The 22165-nt window shown below is 40.7% G+C and overlaps 1 protein-coding gene across 3 annotated transcripts in view; it reads left to right on the plus strand.

The window, feature by feature from the left end:
• PDE4DIP (phosphodiesterase 4D interacting protein) overlaps window positions 1–22165 on the plus strand; it is a gene marked incomplete at both ends in the record, with an annotated part of 180290 nt that overhangs the window by 1393 nt on the left and 156732 nt on the right. For all 3 annotated transcript variants that reach the window (XM_080692738.1, XM_080692727.1, XM_080692730.1), the window contains one exon: window positions 5585–5736. In XM_080692738.1, the coding sequence (XP_080548864.1) occupies window positions 5585–5736 (152 nt within the window). The remainder of the gene's footprint in view (window positions 1–5584; window positions 5737–22165) is intronic.

A 22165-nucleotide genomic window follows, 5' to 3' on the forward strand; every position in this document is an offset into this window, starting at 1 on the left:
AAGGGTGGAACCCAGCGGCATTCTACATCTGAGCTGTACCCCCAGCCCTATTTTTCATTCTTTATATTGAAACAGGGTCTCACTGAATTGCAGAGGGCCTCACAAAGTAGCTGAGGCTGTCTGAGAACCTTAATCCTCCTGTCTCAGCCTCCTGAATGTTGGGATTACAAGTGTGCACCGTCATGCCCGGCTAAAAAGCCTTACTTTCCTTAAGTTACTTTATATTATCGCTATAGTTATTATTAGTTTTTCTGTTTGCATACAGCATCACAAACGGATAGCCCAGGATGACGATGCTGCTTCTCAGTGGGCGTCAGGTGGCTGCGGCCCACTTGCTCTCATTTGCCCTGGTTCTGTCTGTGGAGCTCAGTGCATTGCCATGGTGCTTATTCTTTATAATGTAAAAACAACTGTTCAATAATAATGGCTTATAACCCAGCCCTGCCCCAGTCTACAGACTCGTGGGCCACGCCTGACTAAAGTCTTGATTTTTTCCTCTTTCAGTGTAGTTGCTTAAAAGCTGGCATGGGTGAGCAGGCTCTCCCAGAGCAGTACAGTGCTTGGGTCTCCACCCCTTGCCCGTTTCCTCCCAACTCTTACACCTATTAAAGTCTCCTTAGTGGCTAAGATAACACAGTATCTACATGCCACTAAGAAAGCTAGGTAGAGAGAACATGGGATTGCATTTACCACTTTAAAGCAGTGTGGTGGAGGACTTCCGGGAAGATGGCGACCGAGAAAAGCGGGGCTTAAGAGCCCCGCTAACAACCAATCTCCATTACCACAAAACCAGCGCCTTTCATAGCCAGAAAACACCATCACCAGAAAAACAAAAAACCCACCAGGCTCCAGAGAGAAAGCGGACTGAGAACAGAGCTCAGAGCCACAGAGGAGATACACGCGCCCAAGGACGCGGCAGCAGCGCCATACTGCCGGCGGCAGCGGCGAACTCACCGGACGGCTACAGCAAGTCAAGGTGAGCCGCTGCGGAACAGCCAGGCGGGATCTTTCGGCGCAGAGAGCATTTAGAGCTCCCAGTGGCTGAGCTCAGCACACGCTGCAGGAACTCAAAGTGGAACTCAAAACCAGAGAAGAAAAAATACGCCAGCCTCACGGCCGAGGGCGTGGCAGCGGCGCCATATTGCCACCAGCGGCAGCAGCAGTGAATTCACCAAGTCCAGTACAGCTACATCTGCGTACTCAAGAACAGTGAGTCAAATTGTGGGCCACAGAGGAGAAATCCCAGTACTGTACCCCCTGGGACTTGACCCAGTGAGGGAGTGGGGGTGGCAGAGATATCACACCATAGGAGAACGTGCAACCTGGCACCCCCCATAGTTTAAAGCAGCCTCTATCGACTCCCTGGGTCGGAGACTCTGTGATACAACCCAGTAAAGGAGTAGTGGGGTCTGAGATAATACAGACTCGAGATCCAGAGCACCTTAAGTGAAGTCATAGTGACCCAAGGGAAGAACCCAGAGAAGGCACAAACCTCCGAAATCATGGGAAAGAGGAATAACACTGGGGCAATGAATGCCCACAACCCCACAACATCAGAACCTGATAAAACAGAAAATCAGAGATTTCTAGAAGATCAAATCAGGAAAATAACTATAGAAATAATAGAGGTGCTTCGAAAAGAACTCAGAGAGAGCCAAAAAGAGATAAAGGATGCAATTAATGAAGTAAAGGCCTCAATTCAAAGCACAAACAACCGATTAGACCACATGGAGAACAGAATCTCGCTCTTAGAAGATGAGCAATCCAAAAATGAACGCATAGTTTCTAATCTAGAAAAAAATATACAACAGCAGGAATCTGACATTGAAGAAATATGGGCCCATCTTAAGAGAGCTAACCTAAGAATAATTGGAATAGAGGAGGGAAAAGAAAGTGATACCAAAGGGATCAACAATCTCTTCAAGGAAGTAATAGCAGAAAATTTTCCAAATATAGAGCAAGAGGTTGATACACAGATCCAGGAAACTTATAGAACTCCCTTTAGACAGGATCGGAGAAGAGGATCCCCACGCCATATAATTGTCAAAATGACCAATGTGGAAGCCAAGCAGAGAATCTTAAAGGCAACAAAAACAAAGGGCCAAGTGATATTCAGAGGCAAACCAATTAGAATCACTCCAGACTTCCCAAACCAAGTCATGAGAGCCAGAAGGGCTTGGAGTAACATATTCCAAACTCTGAAAGAAAACAACTTCCAGCCAAAAATGTCCTACCCAGCAAAACTTTCTATCAAATTAGATGGAGAAATAAGAAGCTTCCATGACAAACAGAAACTGAAGGAATTTATGTCTTCAAAACCAGCACTAGAGAAAATACTTAAAGAGATTAACTACAAAGAAGAAATAGGTAACACTCACCAGAACCAGAGAAACAAGACTTTACATCCAACAGACAACTAAGATTGGTTATCTGTGGAGATTCATTATTTATGTTAGTCTTTTACCTATCTCTAAATTGTATTGTTTGCCTTTATTGTTGTTAATTTTTAGGATTTCTAGTTGGAATATTAATATACCTTCAGATATAGCATTTGGAAATATTTTATCCAATTCTATTAGTAACTTTTAACTCTGTTTACATTGTCTTTGGATATACAATATTTTTTTATTATTTTTTAGGGAGTTTGTATATTCTTCTGTTGCCTGTGCCATTGAAATCATATCCAAGAAATCACTGCCAATTTCAATGTTGCGAGGTTTTATGACCCAGATTTTCTTCTAAAAGTTTATAGTCTTAAGATATATATTTAGGTTTTTTATCTATTTTGAGTTAATACTTGTATGTGGGATTAGGTAAGGGTCCAATTTTATTCTTTTCCATGTAATTATTATTTTTCAACAATATTTAATTAAAAGATTATTATTTCCACCACCAAATGTTCATGGAAACCTTGTCAAAAATAACTTGGCAATATAGGGAAGAATTTAGCTCTAGGCTTGTATTTAACTCCAATGCTTTATATATCTGCCTTTAGAACAGTACTACACTGTTTCAATTATTGTAGCTTTATATGGTTTGAAATCAGAAAATATATATCTGCTAGCTTTGTTCTTTTTCAAGATTGTTTTGGGTATCTAGAATCCATATTCCATATTAGGATAGATTTTTTTCTGAAAAATAAATATATAAATATATGATAGTTTCACCTAAAAAAAACAAAAAAAAATCCTCTGGTAGGAAAGAAAGCAAAAAGAAATATTGAAATGTTATCTTTAAGTCATCAAAAGCTTGGTATCAGATAAATGAAACTGTTATGTGAGATTAACATTTTTAATTTTGGATAAATTGCTATAATACTAGATGTCAACCACTAAGCCAAGCATGGGAAGGAGGGATGGGGAGAGAATGGGGTGGGGATTGGGTGGGGGCTGACTGGGCGATGTGTGCATGTATGTCTACAAAAGTTTGTATCCCACTATGATGTATGAATACAGTGCACCAATAAAATGAAATTAAAAAAAAGAAAAAAAAAAGAAAAGGAAACGCAAAAAAAAAAAAAAAATAAAGCAGTGTGGTTTTGGGCAAGCAAAATTTCTGATCTTTTATTTACTCATAAGTAAAATGAATTTAAGAATTACATTGGATGCTGAGTGTGGTGGCACATGCTTGCAATCCCAGCATTCAGGAGGCTGAAACCAGAGGATTGCAGTTCAAGGACAGCCTCAGTTACTTAGTGAAGCCCTCTGCAATTTAGTGAGACTGTTTCAAAATAAAGAATAAAAAATAATGCAGGGTTCCATTCCATCCCCAGACCCACAAAAAAGAAAATAAGATTACGTTGGAGCCAGGTGTAGTGTCTCATGCCTGTAATCCCAGTACTTGGCTGACTAAAACAGGAAGATGGCAGGTTTGAGGCCAGCACATGGTAACTTAGTGAAACCATATTTACAAACAAATAAAACAAAACAAACAAGGATGGGTATAGCTCAACATCCCTGGGATTCAATCCTCAGAATCACACACACACACACACACACACACACACACACACACACACCACATCACATTACTCTACCTCACTGATTGCTATGACCCTATAAATAAAATAATTCATATGAAACTATTTTAGAACCTGTAATAGAAAAATTATCTGTAAAGAGATTGGTAGAAATACTTTCTAGTAGCCTTTTTTTTTTTTTTTTTTTGGTGGTACTGGGGATGGAACCCTTCTACCTCCGGGCTACACTCCCAGACCTATTTTTATATTTTTTTATTTGAAAACAGGGTCTCTTAAGCCAGCTGGCTGGCTTCGAACCTGCGTGATCCTCCTGTCTCTGCCTCCCAAGCGCGGGAATTACAAGTGTGCGCCACCACACCCGGCTTAGTAGCTTTTTTTTTTTTTTAAAGGCTTTTTTGTTTGTTTGTTCACATAACAAGCCAGCCATAATTTAGTGGTTTAAAACCAGGCCAGCAGGACAGGTATGGTAGCGCACACCTGTAATTCCAGTACTTGGGAAGCTGAGACAGGAGGATTGAAGGTTCAAGGTCAGCCTCAACAATGTAGCAAGACTCTCAGAAACCTGTTGAAACTGTTTTAAAAAAAAGGGGGGCTGGGGGTATAGCTTGGAGGTAGAATGTCCCTGGGTTTAATCCCCCCCAGTACCAAAAGAGAAAGAAAGAGAGAGAGAAGGAGAGGGAGAGGGAGAGGGAAAGGGAGAGAGAGAGAGAGAGAGAGAGAGAGAGAGAGAGAGAGAGAGAGAGAGAGAGAGAGAGAGAGTAACAGTGTCCAGCAAACTTTAACCATGGGTCAACAGCCAGTTTTTGTAAACATAGCTTCACAGCCTCATAGTCAAGCTTCTTCACTCTGTGTCTGTGTCTGCTCCGAGCTACACAGGCAGAGATGAGTAGTTGTGACAGAGACTGTACAGACGGAAGCCTAAAATACTGCCTGGCCCTTTAAGAATGAGTTTGCCCAAAATGAGTTTGTTTGGCTTAGAACAATGCTTTATTATTCCTCACACTTCTCTGTTGGCAAATGGGGCATTTTTCCTACTGGTCTCCTGTGGGGTCACTGAAATGACTACAACCTTCTGACAGCTTGACTGGGCCTGAGGGTCCACGACAGCTTTGTTCATGTGCCTGCCAGTTGGTGCTTGGCTGGCAGCTGGGCTTCTTCCCTCCTCTGACCTTAGCCTGTCCTTCTCTACTATCGATACTGGGTTTCACAGCAGTGAGGTCTTCAGGTCCTAGAAGGCAAGGGCAGAAAAGCAAAGCATCTCAATGAATGGTTTCTGGAACTATCTACTGTCATTCCATCATGTTTTGTTAGACAGAGCAAGTCACCTGGCCAACCCGGATTCACAGGGTAGAGAAAGAGACTCTGTGATCATAGGAGTGTGAGCATCACCCTGCAAGGGGTGTGGACACACACCATGGGGTTGCGTTCACTGGGGACCTTTAGTAATATGATCTACCATAGGCCACTCTTCTAGTGAGTTCTTTCTACAGGGCCTAGCATTGGTGTGCATTTTGCAGAAACCACTTTCTGCTGGGATGGGCCAGTTAAAACGATCATGGTATGTTCACAGTATGAACTTTTGTTGTTCTTCTGTTTTGCTGATAGCTTTTCTGAGTGACACTAAAGATCGAGGCCCGCCAGTGCAGCCACAGGCCTGGAAAAGTACCGAAAAGGTCCCCTTTGGGCAGACTCATTCTTTGAGAGCTTTTGAGAAACCCCCTCAGGTGCAGACTCAGGCTCTTCGAGACTTTGAGAAGGTAAGTCACAAAAGTATAATGCTCTAATCTTAATTAGAATCTGTACTATGGGATAGTGATGTCTTATAAAAATATGACCTCTAGATTGTTCAGGATTATGGGCATAGTTACTATAATGGTGTTTTAGTTCAAAAGCAAGTATCCCCTTAAACATATATTTTGTTAGCTATGTGCTGGGGCCGGGGTTCATGGATAATTGCTGTATCAATGAATCATGTATTTACTATTCAGACTCTTGGTTTGCTTCTCAGATAGAGTCAGGAAGTTTAAATGGCGCCTTGAGAATCTGTAGCTGCGACACGGTGAGCCCTGAAGTCCCAGTCTGGTCATTCAGCATTAGATTCTGTATTGTGTCTTGGGTCATTCCAAAGATCTGAGTCTCATCTGCTCTGTGAGGTGGCTCAGTACCATTTGCTTCTCAATAAGAGTCTGGAAGTGTTGCTTGAAACCCCTGGCTTATCCTTAAATTTGGCCAAGAGCAATAATTGATAATATGATATAGGTTCCCAGCTCCCTACGAAACGGGCGGATCCTGAGAGGTCTGCACCGTAGACCCTGTCTCCTGGGATTTATATGACCCTTAAGTGGCACCCAGGGCTTACATCCAAGTTCTAAAACAAGAAACAGCTCTTTGGTGCCCCCTGGGGGATACCCAGGGAGCAGGGCTCACTTTAGTACTGTGTACATAATCCCAGAGAAGAGGATTTCTTTCACTCTTAAATTGATAGCTTTGGACATAAAACAATGAAATTCATTAAAAGACTGTTGATATGAGCTTCTCCTATCTTTCCTCACCTTGTAATTATAAATGATTCCCTAGGACTTCAAGTGCCGACTGCCAGATATCCCCGTGGGCGCGATGCTCCAAATGACACGTGCCTAAACCTACTCTGGGTTTTAAAGTTTTTGTTTTGTTTGTGTTTTTCTCTGAGTCATCAGGGATACTGATTTAGAAAAAAAGAGTTTTCAGGAATATTAAGTGGCTTATAAAGATTGAGCCTTAGACTAGCTGTTTGTACTTGGGATTCAGATGGTAACACCTCAGCCTCTCCTCCTTTTCACCCATTGGATCTCTGTTGCAGAAAGCGTGGGCAGAGCTGCAAGGCTCCCCAGAGCTGTGTGGGTTGCTCTGGAAAGTGGTTGAGAAGCAACTGGGAGCACAGACGTGAGGGTGTCGCCCCACAGGAGGGATGAGTGGCCAGATCCTGTGGGGCAGGGCTGGGTGATGAGCAGGGCTCAGCTGACTGTCAGACACAAAATCCTGGGTCCTTTTCTCTTGGAGTTCAGGCCCAATATCACAAATTAGTCCTTAGTTCTCAGTGCTGGGAATCTGACAAGAAAGTAAGCCAGGAAGCGGAGAAAAGGCCAAATAGGAGTTTAAGTCATTCTTCTCTATGTAATAAATAACATTGAAGCTAAAACACATTTCTTCATCAGAAACTCGTTTCCAGTCTACCAAGCCACAGTGCACTCGTGTGTGTGTTCATTTTGATCTCTGTTCACCCATCCTGTAGGCTGTGAATGACAGTACTGACTACGTGAAAGGACTTGAAAGTTCAAGGAAACATTGATTAGAAGAAATATAGGAGAGGTCTGGATGCATTCTAATGCTCTGATCAAAAAAAGATAAAATGCCATGACTATTTCTGTGAGGTTTAAACCATGTGTTTGTAGTCTTGGGATAAAAGATGGGTGGCTGCACCCCAATGGAAGAAGCAACCTGCTAAAAGTTTTGTGCCAGAGAAGGGTTGACTCCCTCGGGGATAAAAAAGGCAATCAGCTTGGGATCAGCACTCAGGAACCCAGCCTTATTTCATCTACCTGTGTAACACATACTTCATCACCTTCAATGAGAAAATGTTTCTGTCTTTCAATAGTTACAGTTTAGCCAGGTGCAGTAGACCAGGCCTGTAATTCCAGTACTTGGGAGGCTGAGACAGGAGGATTGTACATTCAAAGCCAGCCTCAGAAACTTAGTGAGACCCTGTTTCAAAATAAAAGAGAGTTGAGCAGGAGGAGGAGGAGGAGGAGGAGGAGGAGGAGGAGGAGGAGGAGGAGGAGGAGGAGGAGGAGGAGGAAGGGGAAGAAGAAAGAAGAAGAAGGAGGAAGAGGAGGTGGAGAAAGAGAAGGAGAAAGAGAAGAAGTTGTTGCTTATTACAGACACCATATTACTTGAAATGTAAGGCAACAGGTGCTTTCATAGTGTCCTCTGAGATCTTGAGAGAATGTGTCTAATTTTATTAAAGGACTAGGAAAGGGCCTCTTACCAGAGTACCTCAAAGCTGGGTGTAATACTCCAGATAGAGAGGAAATTTGAGGAAAGGAAGAGATGCTCATGGACTGAGCCAATGAGAGACTGAGCTAGAGGAAGGTAAGGAAGGAAACTTCAAACAAGAAGAGATGTAATATTAAGGGTCCCTGACTAATGAAAAGTGACGTACCAGTAATGTGATTGCTTCTAAGATGTGTGCTGATGTAGAAAATCTAGGAGAAAAAAGAGCCTTTGACTCCTGAGTAAGAAATAACAGACTAAAAACGTAAATGCTGACTCCTTATGGAACCAAACATAATTGCGTAATTGGTGGATTAACAAGTGGAAATGACAACTGACACTTATGTTTATGCGGGAAATGGGGACAGAACTTTGAAAACACGATGGTTTTTCTTTCCCTTCATTCACCCCCTCAATGAGCAGCAGAAGTGGGCTGGAGGGATGGGCTCTGACCCTGCTGAAAGGCACCTGCCAGGTGCAGATTAAATCTTTACTCGCAGGTTTGTCCGTCGGGTAGAGACCAGTAGTGTTTGTTTCACATGATGAAGAGACACTGTTGCTTAGCATGTACGCTTTACTTGCATTTTTGAACGAGTGAGCCATTTAATGAATGTTTAAGCCTCATCAACTTTGTTACACAGCCCCCTCCCCAGGGAGGACCCGCTGATGGAGGCTCTGTTCTTTCAGCATGTTTGGGCCTGAGCAGTAGATTATGTGCTTACAATATGTTTCCTGATTTTGTCTTGCTGAGACATGAAGCAAGCATCACTGTCTCTATTTTCCAAATGAGAGAACCAGGATCACAGAAATTGTGACTTTTCCAGGGCCCCGGAGTTTATGTATCATTATCATAAAGCCTGTCAGATTTGGGGTCAGAAAACATTTTTACATACCCATGACCATAGTCATGTGTTTAGAAAAATTCCTTCCTGTCTGCTGAGGAGTGACGGTTCTAGCACCCACCTGGCTCCAGCATCTGGGATGAGTGAGGCTGGCACAGCATCTAGGTAAGACCAGCTGTTGTTCTTGATCCCTTTTTCTGTGTCAAATAATCTTCAAAGTATGTGACAGTATTATCTACTTTTTTGTTTTTTGTTTTTTGTTTTTTTTGGCACTTGGATTGAACCCAGGGCATTCTACCTCCAAGCCACATCCCAGGAACTTTGTGTGTGTGTGTGTGTGTGTGTGTGTGTGTGTGTGTGTGTGTGTGTGTGTTTGAAGCAGGGTCTCATCAAGTTGCTGAGGGTCTCACTAAAGTATTATTTATTAAGTAATAACCATTACAATGACCCTGTAAAGAAGACATGACTATTATCCCAAGTTACAAATGAGGGACCAGAGGCACAAAGAATAACAAACTAATTTGTCTAATGTCCAATATGAGCCTGAAAATACTGTCCTTTTTGTAATTAGTGTTTTCTAGGTTGGGGGCTCAGTTCTTGAAAGTTGGTCTAATGAAGGTGCTGGCTCATTTGGGAATGGAATCATAAGCTTCTCCTACTGAAATTGACATGCATTAGAATTCCACCCAACTACTAGGTAAACTGGAAATCTATCAATGCTTTTTTTTACTCCATTAATTCTGAACTACTTGCAATTCAGAGCTGTTCCATACTTCCTTTTTCTTTGTTCCTGATATTCCCTCTGCCTGGACATACTTCCTCCCACTCCTCTTCTTTTATTGGTGGTACTGAGGATTGAATCCATGCTCATTTTCTTTCTTTCTTTCTTTCCTTCTTTCTTTTTTCTTTTTTTTTTTTTTAGTGGTCCTGGGGTTCCTGGAAGCCCTTCTACCTCCGGGCTACACTCCCAGACCTATTTTATATTTTTATTTGGAAACAGGGTCTCTTAAGCCAGCGAGGCTGGCTTTGAACCTGCGCGATCCTCCTGTCTCCGCCTCCCAAGAGTGGGGATTACAAGCATGGGCCACCATGGCCGGCGCTCATTTTATTTCCAAGTTACACCCCAGCTCTTTTTAATTTTTTTTTTTTACAAGGTCTCACTAAGCTACCAAGAGCCCTGCTAAGTAGCTGAGGCTGGCCTTGAACCTGCAATCCTCCTGTCTCCGCCTCCTAAGTACTGGGATTACAAGTGCACACATTATTCCCGGTTCTCTCTCTCTTTTTTTTTTTTTTTCTTTACCTGCTTAAAGCCTCCTATGTGAGTCAGCTTTTCATCATTGTCACCCAAATACCTGACATAAATATATTTAAGGAAAAAAGGCTTATTTTGGCTTACAGCTTCAGAGGTCTCAGTCCATGGTTGGGGGATCCTTTGCTCTGACCCGAGGTGAGAGAGAGCATCATGGTGGAAAGATGTGGTAGAGGAGAGATGCTCTGCTCAGGGCAGCCAACAAGAAGAAAGAGAGGGAGGGAAGAAGGGGTTGAGGACAAGAAATATCTTCGCGGGGCACACTCCCAATTTCCTGCTTCCTCCAGCCATGCCTCTACAGTTTCTACCACCTTCCAATAGTCCAGCCATCAATGGGCTGATCCCTGATGAGGCCAAAGCCCTCGTGACTAATCAGACTGCCTCTGGGCATTACTGTGCTGGGAACAGATCCATATGTCTTCAACACATGAATCTGTGGGGGACACTTCCCATCCTCCCGAGGACACCTACTCGTCCTTCAAGTTTTAGCTTGCCACTTTTTGGATGCTTTTAAAAATGCTCTAATCCTAGAATATAAATCCAGACTCTGAGCTTCTCTTTTTTTGCGGTACTAGAGTTTGAACCCACATCCCAAGCTCCATTTTTTTTTTTTTTTTACTCTTTATTTTGAACAGGGTCTCACTGAGTTACAAAGGGCCTCACTAAGTAGCTGAGGCTGAGGCTGTCCTTGAACGTGTGATCCTCCTGTCTCAGCCTCCCAAATGCTGGGATTACAAGTGTGCACCATCACGCCTGGCCTGACTCTGAGCTTCTTGAGGATAGACAACACCTTTTGCTTATTCTTTTCCAGTATCAAGAACCTGGCATAATGTGGTCTGTGATAAGTAGTCAGTAAATGTTTATCAATTAAACCAAACTTGTTGGAACATATTGAGGATTAAGTATTCCACTGCCACACATTCCACTTCACAGTAAGTGAAATTCTTCTTCTTTTTTTTTTTTTTTAGGTGGTACTGGGGGTGGAATCCAGAGGCTTTCTACCTCCGGGCTACACTCCCAGACCTTTTTTATATTTTATTTGGAAACAGGGTCTCACTAAGTTGCTGAGAGCCTCACTAAGTAGCTGAGGCTGGCTTTGAACCCGTGCGATCCTCCTGTCTCAGCCTCCCAAGTGTGGGGTGGCGTGCGCCACCACACCCTGCCTTATATGTTCAATTTTTTTAGTGCTCATCTTCTAAAAGTGAGATCCTATTTTCCATGTGGTCTAGTCTATTGTTAATAGTTCATAGTGATATCTTCAATTATTGAATCCTTCATTTCCTTTAGATCTTCTTTCTGAATCCTGTTCAGGGTGTCAGATTCCTTTTTTATTTGTTTCTTTTTTTCTTTCAGTCAATTTTTTTTTTTTTTTTTTTTTTTGGTGGCACTGAGGGTGGAACCCAGGGGCCTTCTACCTCCGGGCTATACTCCCAGACCTATTTTCTATTTCATTTGGAAACAGGGTCTCAGTAAGTTGCTGAGAGCCTCACTAACTAAGTAGCTGAGGCTAGCTTCGAACCCGTGCGATCCTCCTGTCTCAGCCTCCCAAGCACGGGGATTACAAGCGTGCGCCACCACGCCCGGCTCACAGTAAGTGAAATTCTAAGGTGGGTATGGGCATGTTAACTGATTAGGTAGGATGAAAAACCGAAAAGTTAAGAAACATACGTGTATGTTCAACTTAAACTGGAATGATGAAATTAGAAATGCAAAGGAAGAGAAACCTGGGCATGGTGGCACATGCCTGTAATCCCAGTACTTGGGAGGCTGAGATGGGAGGGGCACAGGTTTGAGGCCAGCTTCAGCAACTTAGCAAGATTGTATTTCAAAATAAAAAAATAAGCTAAGTGTGGTGGCACACACTTTCAATTCCAATATTTGGGAAGCTGAGAAAGGTTTACAGGTTCAAGACTAACCTCAACAATTTAATGAGACCCTGTTTCCAGATTAAAAAAAAATAAAATTGAGGTAGGGGTATAACTTGGAGGTAGAAAGCCCTGATGCCTACAGTACCATATCCCCAGTACCACAAAATACATAAACAAACAAAAAGTAAAATAGGGCTGGGGGTATAGCTCAGGGGCAGGATGCTCCAGGGTTCAATTCTTAGTACCAAAGAGTGTGGGGGAGGGGGGGAAAGGAAGGGAAAGAAGAAGCAGAAACTTTTTGTAATAAAATTTGACAGAACTTATTAAGATTGTAATAGTAACTAATAATAAATAATATTTACTGAGTGATTTTTAATATACTAGGTATATATATGTTATATATATACCTAGTATAATATATATATATAACATATTTCAGCTAATTTCCAGTTTATTTTTCTAATTTAGGAGTTAGATATTATTACATCCATTATACCAGTGAAGAGAGCAAAGCTCGACTAAGTCGGCCAAAGTTATAAGATACAAGGTGGCAGAGCCAAGATAACCCCAGTGATTTCAAGTTTTGTTGGGGAAATAAGAGGACCATTCAGAGAAAGGAAGTTTCCATGGGGAGAGTGTGTGAGGTTCGGTTTATCCACAGAGTCACGATGGCAGCAGCTGTAGAAGAGCCACAGACGGGTGAGTCTTTGGCTGTAAAATTAGTGGGAGGCCTCCCCTGCTTTGAATAATGGTGTCTTTAATATGAAAACGCTGCAGTGTTCTCCCGGTAGGCAGGAGCCAGCTTTCCCCGAAATCTGATTCTAACCACAGTGAGTCAGCCTGTTGAGGTCCTGTCCGTCCTGGCAAACTTTTCCACTTGGATCTTGACATTTTCCGAGACGGGGTGGGGTGGGGGATGGAGTAGGAAATGGAGTGCTAAAACCAGAGGGGAAGCTTTTAAATTTTCTTTGCCTCTAGTAGCTTTCCCTGCCTGGGTGTGCTCTGTTCATTTAGTGAATCTGGGTCATGCCACTGCGGCCTTTGGGGTCTGCAATTTTGATGCTTCGTGAGTGTTTCTCTGTAATCACAGCCTTGGTAAGTGAATGCTACTGATGGACAGCATTTTCATTAAAAAAAGTGGCATTTATGTTTCCATAACCACAGTGTCCCAAACATACTAGTTTTGCTGTCACTGATGTCTTGAGACACTCCAAGGGTTACTAGAAAAGGGGAGACTGTAAACTTTTAATATCCGCAAGCATGTTAAATATTACTCTTCAGAAGCTTGCCACACACAGTAGTTCCACAGAGCTTCAGCAAAATTATTTTCTTCAGCATCATCGCCAAAGATATGTACAAATCAACTTTTTTTTTTCTTTAGAACTACAGAGTAAAAGGAATGACTGAATGCTGCAGAGAATACAAAGACTTATACAAGTTATCATTCACGGAGAGTATACACATCAATTTAGGGCATAAGAAATTTAAATTATACAAGATTTCATTTAAATAGCTCTAAGGCAAGCCAAGCATGGTGGCTCAGGTCTGTTATTTCAGTACTTGAAAGGTTGAGACAGGAGGATTGCAGGTTTGAGGCCAGCCTCAACAGCTTAGCTAGGCCTTCAGCAACTTAGTGAGACCCTGTTTCCAAGTGTAAAAAAAAAAAAAAGTAAGTAGAACTGGGGGTGTAGCTAAGAACAGAACACCCTTGCTTTTAATCTCTAGTACCACAGGAGAAACACACACACACACACACACACACACACACACACACACACACACACACTTCTTTTTTCTTTGCGGTATTGGGGATGGAACCCAGGGGCATTCTACTTCTGAACTACACCCTCAGCCCTATTTTTTATTCTTTATTTTGAAGCAGGGTCTCACTAAGTTGCAAAGGGTCTCACTAAGTAACTGAGGCTGGCTAAAACTGTGATCCTCCTGTCTCAGCCTCCCAAATGCTGGGATTAGAAGCGTGTGCCACCATGCCTGGCTATACTTTTTATTTTTGACTGGACTCTTTCAAACTTAGAAGCTCTTTGGGGACAGCCTGCTTCTCTTGGCAGTCAGTTTCTGGTGATTTTCCATGGCCTCTTTCATTTCTCTTGGCCCCAAACTTTGGCATATTCTACAGTCTTTTTCTTATTTTTCTTAGCAGGTCATTTATTTAGAGAAATAAGCCAGTCTTTGTGTTACAGGACAGGTGGAGTAACAAGACACTGAATCTTGAGTGCACTGACCCTGAGTTTTTAAAATTTTCTTGCAGAGGGTGTTTCTGATAACATATTGGTGGGTGTCATCTTCTTTAGAAAGTTTGAAAATTTTGCAAATTCTGCTAGCTTTGGGGCCCTAGGTGAAGAGGCGCTAGATAAGGCACTAGATACAGTGATTAGTTGAGTTCATTCTAAGCATGATCTCTCTTTTATTTTTCTTTCTTCCTCTCTGTTCCTCCTTTTTTTGTTGTGCTTTAGAGTGAATGTCAAGGTTTCTTGATGTTGTCAGTTGTTTGGGCAACTGCTGTGTTATGCCATCCACTGAGAAACAGAACGTGGAGCCAACAGGTGTCATACTTTTATAATCATTGAAACAACAGCAATACAAACCACAGAACAGTCACTTTTCATTTTTCTAGAATTTTCATTTTTCATTTTTCTAGAATTCTAGAACCTCAAATAAGATCCTTCCTGCTCTTGAGGAACTCTAAATTTAATTGGAGAGACAGTCAAGTATATAATTCCAATATATCATGATAAAGATCACAGTAAGAGAAGGTACACAGTACGGTGAAGGCACTGGCGAGGGAAGGCCCTTGCTTGAGCTTTATGGTTTTAGGGTTGGGTGGGCTTCCTTCAGTAGATAATAGCTGAATTACTTAAGGGCAAGTTGGGGTTAAATCAGAGCTGGATGGGGAATGAAGAGGAGTGACACTGCATGTTAATGCTACTGCCCTACAAAGTCCTAGAGGCAGCAGAGAAAATAATGAGTTCAGAAACAGGAGGCTCTGGCCGGGCGTGGTGGCGCACGCTTGTAATCCCCGCGCTTGGGAGACGGAGACAGGAGAATCGTGCAGGTTTGAAGCTAGCCGCGCTGGCTTAAGAGACCCTGTTTCCACATTAAAAAAAAAAAAATTTAAATGTATACTATTTATGTTCAATAAAAAAAATTGTAAAAAAAAAAATAGGTCTGGGAGTGTTTCCCATGGGAGTGTATCCCAGAGGTTAGAAGGGCTTCCAGGAACCCCAGTACTACCAAAAAAAAAAAAAGAAAGAAAAAAGAAAGAAAGAAACAGGAGGCTCTGTGAATTGTGCCACTATTAACATGGATATGCCTGTATCACTATAAAATTCTGATTTCAATTCCTTTGGAAATTTACCTAAGGGTGGCATAGCTGAATCATATGGCGATTTTGTTCCCAGGCTTCTGAGGACCTTCCACACTGAGCTCTCTTCAAATAATGTTATATACATACATGAAATTACCAATTTCAATCTCCATAGCATGTCTGGGGAAGAGGAAGGAATGGATGGGATGGGAAAAACTAATCAATTAACACATACATGATATGTATATCACTATCTGTCACTCTGCCCCTCATATTTATGTGTAATTTCAATGTGTCAATAAAAGTATATTAAATTTAAAAAAAAGAACTAGGAGTCTTTGGTCGTGGCTGGAACGCTAGAGTGTGGATTGGGGTTCATGCGGCTGTGTCTCGCCCACCAAGCCTTTATTTCCAGTTGAATCATTCCTGCAGACTGAGCTATGGTCATTCATGATACCATGTGAACCCTTAGCTCGGATGACCCCTGCACGTCCTATTCAGGCCTTCAAAACTTCCTGCATTCCTAACAAAGGACAAAGTAAGGATTATTGACTAACTTGAATGAAAACTAGAATTCAGGCCATTAATTGGCCTGAATTCTAGAACCTCAATAAATAATCTTTCTGAGTGGAACCAGTCACAGACAAACACCAAGTCCTGCTGGTGCTGGTTTGGGCTAAACTGCTGGGAATTTAGTGTGGAACCCAGGAGTCCGTAGGACCCCCAGTGTTGCTGCAGCTCAGCTATCATTTCTGCCATGCTGCTCATTTAATGTCTCTGGCAGTGCTATTTCTGGCTGGACCATCTATGTTTGGTGACTAGGGAGTCTTTGTTTTGTTTGAGGTAGTTCACAATACTCTGATGTGATGATGATGATGATGATGATGATGATGACACCTTCTATTCTGGAACAAGGATGGCGTGGTTAAGTATCTATGGTAGGGGAGACAGCAGGACATCACTTTTAGGCACAGGCTGAAGCTGCCTTAGATAAGTTTTTTTTTTTAATCTTAGATAAGGTTTATTATCTCCTGACAGTTTTTAATCAAACTGTTGTTAGCTCTCCTGATATCAGGCCACATATTACAAGAAAAGGCTATGGGTAGCAGTGGTTTCTGAATTTCAGAGGAGAAAATGGAATGGTATTGATAGTTTAGCATTTAAAACACTCTGGGACTGCAAGAAATTTGAGGAAATTTCAGAAATGGAGTTTTAAAGGAGAATTTTGTTTTTTATTTATTGTTCAATCCTAAATAAAAAAACAAATCTTTGTAGCAACCGTAGTTTTTCTGAGGCTGTTGGCACATCTAAGAAACCTTGTGTTGGAGTAAAAGAGTTGATGAGTGGGAAATCAAAACAATTGACTTTGATTGACATTTCCCTTGTTAGAATGCAGCATGTATAAACATCATACATACTTATCAGGACAGCCTAATGGGTATTTTTGTTTTGTTTTGTTTTGTTTTGTACTAGGGATTGAACACAGGGTATTCTACCTCTGAGCGATACCCCCAGCCTTTAGTATTTTTAATTTTTATTATTATTTATTTATTTACTTATTTATTCTTTGCGGTACTGGGGATGGAACATAGGGGCATTGTACCTCCAAGCTACACCACCAGCCCTATGTTTTAGTCTTTTTAGAGTTTTTTTATTGGTGCACTGTAATCATACATCTTAATAGGATAAAAGATGGTGGAGACCTACACGCACACATCACCCAATTAGCCCTTATTCAATTCCCACCCCTTTCCCTCCCCATTTCTCCTTCCCATGCTTGGCTTAGTGATTGATATGTTTGTTTAAGTATATCATATGCTTTAGAGAGTTTCCCTCTTCCCCCCTCCCATCCACTCAGTTAGGTCACCTTATTTGCTCATCTATAGAATCTCCTTCTTCATCTAGAGTTCCTCCTGTTACCCATTTCTCCCTAGCTTTCACATATTAGGGAAAGCATACAATTTTTATCTTTTATGATTGACTAATCTGACTTAGCATAATGTCCTGCAGTTACATCCATTTCCCTGTAAATGATGTAATTGTGTTTTTCTTTATGGCTGAGTAAAATTCCATTGTGTACATATTCCACAGTTTTGTAATCATTCATCTGCTGATGGACATCTTGGCTGGTTCCATAGTTTGGCAATGGTGAATTGTTATGCATGCATTAGTTTGGTAGTTTGGTTTCCTTTCTTTTGGGTAGATACCTAGAAGTTGTATTGCTGGATCAAATGGTAAGTTCATTCTCATTCTTCTGAGGAGCCTCCACACTGTTTTCCAAAGTGGTTGCACTAATTTGCAATCCCACCAATAATGTATTCGAGTTCTCATTTCTCCACATCCTTGCCAGAATTTGTTGTTTGTGTTTTGAATGATTGCCATTCTAGTTGGAGTAAGGTGAAATATCAGGGTAGTTTTGATTTGCATCTCTCTAATTGCTAATGATATTGAGCACCTTTTCATGCATTTATTGGACATTTGCTTTTGTGAAATTTCTATTTAATTCACTTGCCCATTTTTTTATTGTGTTATTTGTTTTCTTAGTGCTAACTTTCTTGAGTTCACTGTATATTCTAGATAATAGTCCTCTATTGGAAGAATAGTTGGCAAAACTCTTTTTCCATTCTGTTGGCTCTTGGTTGAGGTTCTTGATAGTTTCCTTTGCTGTACAGAAGCTCTTCAGTTTAATGCAATCCCACATATTGATTTGCCTTGTAAATTTCTTGTGCCTTTGGATCTTGTTGAGAAAGTTTTTATCTGTGCCTATGTGTTTCAGTGTTGGACCTGTGCCCTTTACAAGGAGCCTCAAGGTCTCTGGTCTAATTTCCAAGTCTTTGATCCATCTTGAATTGACTCTTCTTCAGGGTGAGAAAGTAGGATTTATTTCCATTTTTCTACATATAGTTAACCAGTTTTGCCAAAACCATTTGTTGAATAGGGTATCTTTTTTCCAGTGTATGTTTTTGGCCCCTTTCTCAAAAATCAATTGATTGTTAGTGTGTGGATTTGTTTCTGAGTCTTCTTTTCTGCTCCATTGGTCTGAGAATTTACGATACAACCCAGTAAAGGAGTAGTGGCGGCTGAGATTACAACAAACTCGAGATCCAGAGCACCCTAAGTGAAGTCGTGGTGACCTGGGGAAGAACCCAGAGAAGGCACAAACTTCTGAAATCATGGGAAAGAGGAACAGCAATAGAGCAATGAATGCCCACAACCCCATAATATCAGAACCTGATAACACAGAAATTCAGAGATCTCCAGAAGATCAAATCAGTAATATAACTGTAGAAATAATGCAGGACTTTTAAAAAGAATTTAGAGAGAATCTAAAAGAAATAAAGGATGCAATCACTGAAGTAAAGGCGTCAATTCAAACTATAAACAATCAATTAGACCTCATGGAGAATAGAATCTCACTCCTAGAAGATGATCACTCCAAAAACAAACGCATAATTTATAACTCAGAAAAAAATCCGACAGCAGGAAACTGACATTGAAGATATATGGGTCCATTTTAAGAGAGCTAACCTAAGAATAATCGGAATAGAGGAGGGAAAAGAAGGTGAAACCAAAGGGATCAATAATCTCTTCAAATAAATAACAGCAGAAAATTTTCCAAACATAGAGCAAGAGGTCAATACACAGGTCCAGGAAACTTATAGAACTCCCTTTAGACAGGGTCAGAGAAGAGGATCCCCACTTCATGGAAATAAGAAGCTTCCATGACAACCTGAAACTGAAGGAATTTATGTTTTCAAAACCAGCGCTAGAGAAAATACTCAAAGAGATTAACTACAAAGAAGAAATTGGTAATATACACCAGAACCAGAGAAACAAGATTTTCCATTCAGCAGACAACTAAGCAAAGAAGAATATACAGTATTTCAAACAGAAATAAAATCTTAACATGTTAGGAATTAAAAGTTATCTCTCAATAATCACACTGAATTTCAATGGCCTCAATTCCCCAATAAAAAGACATAAAGTGGCAAAATGGATTAAAAACCATAATCCATCCATATGCTGCTTACAAAAACCACACTTTACAAGTAAAGATAGTAACAAACTCAAGGTAAAGGGCTGGAGCAAGGTAATTCATGTTAAGTAGCCATCCTAACAAATGTGAAGTAGTATTTCACTATAGTTTTTATTTATATTTCCTTAATGATTAGTTATATTATGATAATGATGAGTGATATTCATGTGTTTATTGGTCATATAAAAATCTTTGGAGATTCATTATCTATTGAAGTCTTTTATCTATTTCTGAATTGTATTGTTTGCTTTTATTGTTGCTAATTTTTAGGATTTATATTTGGAATATTAATATACCTTCAGATATAGCATTTGGAAATATTTTAATCCGTTCTATCAGTAACTTTTAATTCTGTTTACATTGTCTTTAGATGTACAGTATTTTTCTATTTTTATGAAGTTTGTTTGTTTATTCTTTTGTTGCCTGTGCCTTTGGAATCATATCCAAGAAATCACTGCCAATTTTAATGTTGTGAAGTTTTATGACCCTGGTTTTCTTCTAAAAGTTTATAGTCTTAAGATTTACAATTAGATATTTCATCTATTTTGAGTTAATATTTGTATATAGTGTTAGGTAAAGGCCAAATTTTATTCTTTTTCATGTAGTTATTATTTTTCAACAATATTTAGTGAAAAGATTATTATTTCCTTCACCAAATGTTCTTGGAAACCTTGTCAAAAATAACTTGACCATATATGGAAGAAAAAAACCAAACATATCAAAGTTAATCAGGAAACCAAGGATGGGAAGGAGGGTGGGGGAGGGAAGGGTTAAGGATTGGGTAGAGGCTGATTCGGTGATATGTGCATGTATATCTCCACAAGTTTTTTTTTTTTATCCCATTAAGATGTATGACTACAATGCACCAATAAAAATTTATTTAATAAAAAAAATACAAGTGTAGATGACGGGGTCCTGCCCGTCAGTGGCGCGGGGCTGAGCAGGAAGGTTGAGTGCCAACGACTCGAACACACACACACACACACACACACACACACACACACACACACACCGGGAGTCAAGTCAAGCAAGATCTCATTTATTCCTCTTCAAGCAATCATATATATAGCACAAAACCACAAGGGGAATTCCCATGGGAAATAGCCTAGCCTATCGGGATAAAGATCACTAGCACGTAGTTCACAGCCAATCCCAGGCTAGTACATGAGCCATTCATGTATGCGGAAGCTCCTTTAAAGGTAAAAAGAGAAAAGCTGCTCAGTCTCCCCACCCATAATGAATGGGGAAACCACGCCTTCATAGCTTCCTCCAGGTGCCATCTTAGCCCCTTTTCTGCTGAATCATTTTACTACGGAAGTTCTTAAACTTTACCTAAAGCTTTGTCTAGCCTGCAGGCCGCTCAGGCCAAGGGAGGCTGCATCTCTTTAGGCGCTGTATGAACACACCCCAACATGTAGGTCATTAAAAACGGAGGGAGCCGTGTGTGGTGGTGCATACTTGTAATCCCAGCATTTGGGAGGCTGAGACAGAAGGATTGCGATTCACCGACAGCCTCAGACACTTAGTGAGGCCCTCTGCAATTTGGTGAGAGCTCATTTCAAAAGAAAGAATAACAAATAGGGCCAGGAGTGTATCTCAGAGGTAGAATGTCCCTGGGTTCCACCCCCCCGTATTGAAAAATAAAAACAACAGGCAGGGATTGAAGTTTGGTATTCATGCAATTAAGATTCAAGCAGAACACTGTGGAGACTACAGGACACATACACCTGTTATAAGGAAAATATGTTTATGTGAAATAAACTATCCCTTTATCTGTCCATCTCTTCAGCCAGAAAAATCAGGCTGAGCAGAGAGACTCTTAGGGATATAGAGATCTGGTGGATATTCTAAGATTCTTAAAAAAAAAAAAAGATAGCTCTTTCATTGGAGAATACCTTTGATAGGATTGTTTTTATGAGAAAATAAATCTTGAACATAGAGTCCCAGGATGGCCAAAGATCTCAAGTCACTTGTCTAGCTGAGATGTAAAGACTTTTTATAATATTCCTGACAAGTGATTCTTTAGTTTTAGTTAAATCTATTTTATAGCAAATAATTTGTTCTCTCTTATAAGTGCTCACTAAAAACTTGATGTATACATGAGTGAGCAGATTGTGGAAATAAATTCACTACATTCGACTCTACTACAGAATTTATCCTTAAATCTGGTTGAGAGAAGCTGGGCCAGCATTTGGGAGGCTGAGAGAGGAGGATTGCAGTTTGCAAACAGCTTCAGCTACTACTTAGTGAAGCTCTTTGCAACTTAGTGAATAAGAATAAAATAAAGATAGAATGGGAGAAGATCTTTACCAGCCACTACTTGGATAGAGGGCTAATTTCAGAATATAAAAAGACTCTACACTAGCAAAACAAATAACCCAATCAAGAAATGGGCAACTGAACTGAATAGACACTTCACAAAAGAGATACAAATGGCCAATAGATACATGAAAAGATATTCTACATTAGTAGCCATCGGGGAGATGCAAATCAAAACTACACTGAGATTCCATCTAACCCCAGTCAGAGTGGCAAGCATAAAGAAATCAAATAACAACAAATGATGGTGAGGATATGGGGAAAGAGGAACTCTTTTACATTGTTGGTGGGAGTGCAAACTAGTTCAGCCGCTATGGAGATCAATGTGGAGATTCCTTAGAAAACTGGGACTAGATCTACCATATGATTCAGCTATACCACTCCTGGGTATCTTTCCAAAGGGGTTGAAATCAGAGAACTACAGTAATATATGCATACCCATGTTCATAGCAGCACAA

This window comes from Muscardinus avellanarius (assembly GCF_963383645.1).
Source record: "Muscardinus avellanarius genome assembly, chromosome: 3".
NCBI classification, from domain to species: Eukaryota; Metazoa; Chordata; class Mammalia; order Rodentia; family Gliridae; genus Muscardinus; species Muscardinus avellanarius.